At 41.1% G+C, this 6,000-nt stretch overlaps 1 protein-coding gene across 1 annotated transcript in view; it reads left to right on the top strand.

Annotated features, from left to right (window-relative positions):
- The first annotated feature begins 3,044 nt into the window (after positions 1-3,044).
- mmp15b (matrix metallopeptidase 15b) overlaps positions 3,045-6,000 on the top strand; it is a 35,993-nt gene continuing 33,037 nt past the window's right edge. Inside the window, exon 1 of the mRNA XM_036585843.1 lies at positions 3,045-3,518. Coding sequence (XP_036441736.1) covers positions 3,396-3,518 — 123 coding nt within the window. The 5' untranslated portion in view covers positions 3,045-3,395. The remainder of the gene's footprint in view (positions 3,519-6,000) is intronic.

Below are 6,000 nucleotides of genomic sequence, written 5' to 3'. Positions count from 1 at the left end.
AGTATAGATGCTGTGACCAACAAAAAAACATGCAGGAAAGTACTTTACTTTAATATATAATTACTTTACTGTAATTATATATTAAAATGCAAATTTACCTAGTTACTGCCCTACCACTTCATATAATAAGCTCAAAATGGCTCAGTATTTCTTCCTCACGCTCTTATGGGATATTTCCTGCCACTTCAAGGGGACTTCTACTGATTTTTGAAAATTTTGGCATAGTTCAATCAGTGACAGCTAAACAAGTCATTCAAAGTGGTGAAATGGTGCATTGTAGAGAAATCTACAGACTTCTTTACAGTGGTGATGATAGCAATCAGGGGTCAACATGCCTACAAAACAGATATATTTTATTTAGCATCCAAAATGACCAGTCAAGATATGTAAGACATGTCTTTGCCATCCTGTTTCCATTTCCACAACTAATAAGCTATCAGAGGCAGGCAGTGTCACCTAAACCCACATTTAAAGTTACATTATTGTTACTACAGTAAAATAATGAATCAGGTAGAATCGTGTGGAATCAGGTAAGGTATCTTTTATACATCCTACACACTGGTGCTCCATCCAATTATAGTTCCCCCTCAAATTCACGTTCGTCTAAATAACACTGCAACTACAGAAAGTAAAAAGGTTCAAGAAAGGTGTAAATTGGACTATTAAATTGAGGCTTATAACTTTTTGACCTATTTCGCTTTTTCCATTGTTTCAGTGCTGCATGACTGTGCACTCCCGCAACCATGATTTATCAGTGGAAACATGAATTTGCAGAGGAAATGAATTGGATGTAACACCGCCTTTTGTTAGAGGCTCGCAGAACTGTCGGAGGAGCTGGACAGCCAAAGACATTCTTATTGAGGAGGCACAGGGTCACTGTGGGTTAGCACAGTGCTTCCTTACTTATCAATAAGATGATTATGGAAAACCATGTCCAGCTCATCAGCAGCCCTTGACTATTTATATGTTAAAGCAGTATAGGGTGTGTTAAAGCAGTGAAAGCACTAAAATACAGAGGGCAGTGTTCCTCTGACAGTCCTGCAAGCCTCCGGTCACTATGTCACTAACATTGGTATATGTCCAACCACAAGCTCTTCTAGTTGATCACTTCCACAGGAAAATCACTTTGGACATTACTTTTTGTGGTTAGCGAGTGTAGCAGCAGTTGCTACTGCTAGCTCCATATTGCATTAAATAAACATCTAGCTCAGCACCAATGCCAGCAAAGTTTAGACTCAGCAGTCAGCTCTAAAAAATCCCTCCCGATTTCCTACCCACAGTGTTTGATTGACAGGAAGCCTCATTGACAGTGAAAATCAAGATTGCGATTGCATTTTCATTTTGGCAGAGCTGAAGCGCCAAGATGAGGAAATGCAGTTGCAAACGGGCGATTGTTTTTCCGTTTTTAATGTCAGAGTCAGACCATTAAGACAATGAAAATGAAACGTCTAAAGGACTCACAGCCACTCAGTGGACATGCAATTGTAAATACACAATTGAATTAGCACAATTAAAATTTGCCTTTGAATTTGAATACGCTGCCAGAGGAGCTTTTAGAGGCATTAAGCGCTTCAGACGTCTGGTTCCTATCACCACCAGTGTCAACAATTCTGACTCTGTACGTTTCTTTAGAACAGAGTGTTTCACATCAAACCACTCGAAATGACTTTGTTTGAATCTTAACCATTGAAATTTGGACACAGTTGAACTGTTGGTTTGTTTATAAGGCTCTGAACCTGACCTGTAAAGCTGCTATGTGGGGCACTGTATAGGGATCACTTTCAACTGCATTGATTACTGTGCAATTAAAGGGGAACTCCACAATTTTTTAAAAAAATTCACCTAATAAAGTGTGATTATGAAATGATTTGAAGTCATTCACAGTGGTTTGGTGTGAAATGCTCAATTCTAGAGAAACTTACCGAGTCAGAATTTTTCACAGTGGTGGTGACAGGAACCAGACGTCTGAAGAGTTTAATGCCTTTGAAAGCTACACCAAAATGTTATTACACATAAAATGGTTATCAATACGGTGCCTGACGCCTGAGAGAGCATTTTATGGCAGTTTAGTAATCAAGTTTTAGTCTAAACCGTCTTATTTATCCACTTATTCCGTTCATGGTGGAGGGGTACATGCAGGGTGCTCCACGGCAAAACAGTCCCCAAAGAAAATTTTTTTTGTCAGATTTATGACTATTTTACCATTATCAATATTACATTGCTAGTAAAAGCTAGGAAGACACATGTAGGTTCACTGGTGGTTTTGGATAGTAAATAAAATGGCTATATTTGTGCTGTGGACATCCTGACCCCTGATTTCTATCACCACCACTGTAAATAAATGAGTGTACGTTTCTCTACAATTAACTATTTCACATCAAACCACTCCGAATAACTGTGTTGCCATCGTAACTTTTAAAAATTTTGAAAAATCGGTTAAATTCCCCTTTAAACTGTATTGAAGTGGATTGAGTTGAACTCAGCTGAAGCGAAATGTCAGGAGAAGCTATACGAGCGAGGTCTGAGCAGAGTGGTGGGGGGTGGTCGGGTTATTTTCCTGACCTACATCCGCTCCCTGCCCCTCCTCCTTCTCCTCCTGCTCCACGGCTTTGTGACAGGGGTGCTGGGAGCGGAGCGAGCGCTACTTTTACGCACAAGCTCGTGAGAGGAGCCGGGAAGCCCAGGCTGTCATTCCCGCTGCCGCGCGCTGCAAGAGGACCTCAGGCGCGAGGCGCGAGCCGCAAGCTAGGAAGGAAAGCGTGACTTCTAAACGGGCAAGAAAAGGGTCACAGGGAAACCCGAGGCGCGTGAGCAGCTGTGGTCAGTCGATCCGGCCGTGAAGGGAGCGCGGCTGATGTCAGCTGGAAGCGCGAGCACGCTTTTGAAAGCACTTCGAGTGCGTTGTGCTGCGCGAGCGCGTGAGCTCCTTTCGCGGTTCATAATATGTCGCTCATCGCTGTGGCGTAACTTCGTTTGCGATTGCAAATCGCGTGGTCCGTTTGGACGAGAGTAGGCTGTCGCTCGTTGGCCCTCCGCGCGCCTTTCGTGAGGCGGGGGGTGGGGGTGGAGGGGGGAGTCATAAACACAGCGTGGACACACCCGCCGGCTATGATACCCAACAGCGAGCAAACTTGGACCTCGCTGAGTTTTGGTACAACCCCTCGCAACTTTGACTACGACCTATTGCGAGCGGGCGCTGAATCATTGTGAGTGACAGCTCGCATGGATAGAAGAGCCTCCGAGGGCAGGACGCGCGCGAGGACTGAGCAATGAGACAGTCCCACACCGGAGGACGCTGAAGAGTGCCGGCTGCTGGTGATCTGGTGCTTTGAAGTTTGCTGCCTTGCTTGAAAACTGAACATTTGGAGGTGCTGAACCACTGGCTGAGGTTGAAGATGGCATGGTCCTGGGACGACTGGCTCACCATGCTGTGGAGATGGACCCTCGTACCCTCGCTTCTGGTGCTCTTGCTTGGTGGGACGCAAACTCTTGGAGATGGAGATGGCTTCAACGCAGAGGTGGGTTATTTCAAAGAGCATGGTCAGTGAGGAGCATAAGTGTCTGTTAGGCTTCTTATAAACAGCTGCCCACTTCCAAAATAAAAAGCTTCTTATATATTGACCATGTTTCGAAATGGCCAAGAGCCTACATTTTTCTTGAATTTTATAGGCTTATATTTTTATCGTTTACATCATTTGTGTGGATAGTCATGATTCATTTTACTGACAGAGTTGCTAAATCCAGGTATCGGATGATACAGATAGGTTACCTTGAGGAGAAGTTTGGAAATATATATATATATATATATATATATATATATATATATATATATATATATATATATATATATATATATATACACATCTCGCTGTTGTCAGAAGAAAACCTTCTATCTCAAAAATGATAACTTTACAGGAGAAGGGAAAAAACTACTTTACTTTTAATGTAAGTCAATGGAACCAAACATTTTTCCAAGTAATTTTAGGTCATTTCTTTTTGTCCATTCATCATGAAATTTACATGCAATGTAAAGGGTACCAGGCATTTTCAATTTATGACAAAAACTGATATATATATATATATATATATATATGTATGTATATATATATGTGTATATATATATATATGTATGCAGGTGCAATGTAAGTGCACTGGTTTGTGACATCACAAAAATAGTGCATTCAAAACAACCTGCTTTTGTGACTTAGTTTGCGTTTAAACACTATGAACTGAGTAAGTGGCACATTTTGAAACTGTTTACATGCTACATCAAACTTATTTCAAAAAAAGAGAGGAAACACTGGCCCTTTAAGGCTTTTCTTCTCAATTTGTTTGATGGTTTAAACCTTGAAGTATAAAGAGAAGAGCGACACAATAGTTCCATTTGTGCATAAACAACACACCAAATAGAAAGAGGGATTGGCTGCCTGGCATGAAGGTACAGTAATCTCAGGTTGCTTGTTTCTGTGTGTGGGTGTGATTGTGAGAGAGGTAATGAACTTTGCACTTATGTGAGCTTATGCTGTTGACTGTAGTGCTTGGGTCAGGTGTAAAGCAGAGGAGAGCTACGCTCACTGCTTGCGTTTCCTGCTCAGGTTAATGTGTATGTTGTATGTGTGTGTGTGTTTTGTTTGCATTCCTTTTAAAACCAAGGGGACTCCTCTCTCTTCAGCCACAGGCTCCGTGCTGACTGTACTCCAAGAGTTACTAAGCTACTGTACTCTACTATACAAATGCCTTGTATGGGCTTGTGGAGGTTTGCAGTGTTACAGAGTGGACTTTGCAATGTTGTGATCAAATCTTGTGTTAGTACATTACCTATTATGAACAGCAAGGAATTTGGTTTCAGTGTCCTCTTACACTTTATTAAAAGGGTTGTTCAAGGGTTCTTTAATTAAGGCAGTGTTTATATATAGAACTATGACAACTCAAAGAACCATTTGTGTGCTCAAATGGCTCCTTGCAGTTCATAAATTGGTTCTTTTAATGTGTATTGTTTTATTTATGCAGTTCTCTACATAGTTGTAATTTGCTATTGTATTATCTCTTAGCATGTATTATCATTATTAATATTATTTTTTATCTTCATACTAATGAACCTGTTGTATCTTTAAAATCCTTCAGAAATGGTTCAGCGATGGTACTGTATAGAACTAGAGATGGCACAATACCACTTCTTTTCCTGATACCTATACCAAAAGTGAAAATTAGTGAAAAAACAGACATTTCCTTCTAACTTGAGTTCAAAAATGACTAAAAGCGACAGAGATATTGGGACTGCTAATAACCATGCAACACCTGGTAGACCACCGAAATGGTCACTATCAGAAAAACAGTAAAGCTTTCTTGTTTGAGAGGGAGGAGAAAATCAAGCTCCACTCTTACTTCACATCTGAAAAAATCCACAGGTGTTTCTGTCCATGCTTCCACTGTGAGAACGCTATGGGTCTGAAAGGATGTGTAGCTGTCAAGAAGCCATTAACAGGAAAAGGAAACAGACAAAAACGAAGAACATTTGCTCTAGAACACTGGAACTAGGCCGACGAGGCATTGAGGCAGAAAAATGCAACCAAATTCTAAGACTGAATTTTGGAGGTGTGGAAAAATATCCCTGCAGATTTCTATTAAAACTGAAAGCAAGTCCCTTGAAAAGAATGGACGCTGGTATAAAGGCAAAGTGTGGACACAATAAATGCTGAACGATCTGCTACTACATTTAGTTGTTGATGGTTCAGTGTAACTTTTAACAAATATGTTTTCTGCCTTTTGTCCTTACACAGAAAAATGAATAACTAGTACTTAATGGCCATTTTGACTAGAAGTAAATGAAGGGTGGTCTCTGACATTCGCAACATCTTACAACTTCTTGAATGTCTTTTCATAGCGACCACCCTGACCACAGGAAGGCTCAGGAGCTGGAGGTGTGAGTTGCTCATGGTGTGGATACATGGGTTTGTTCATGGTATACCACCCTGGGCATGAGAGGCCTGCTGTGGTCGG

Source organism: Colossoma macropomum, unplaced genomic scaffold (assembly GCF_904425465.1).
Source record: "Colossoma macropomum unplaced genomic scaffold, Colossoma_macropomum, whole genome shotgun sequence".
Classification (NCBI taxonomy): Eukaryota; Metazoa; Chordata; class Actinopteri; order Characiformes; family Serrasalmidae; genus Colossoma; species Colossoma macropomum.
This window is presented reverse-complemented; position numbering and strand designations above follow the sequence as displayed.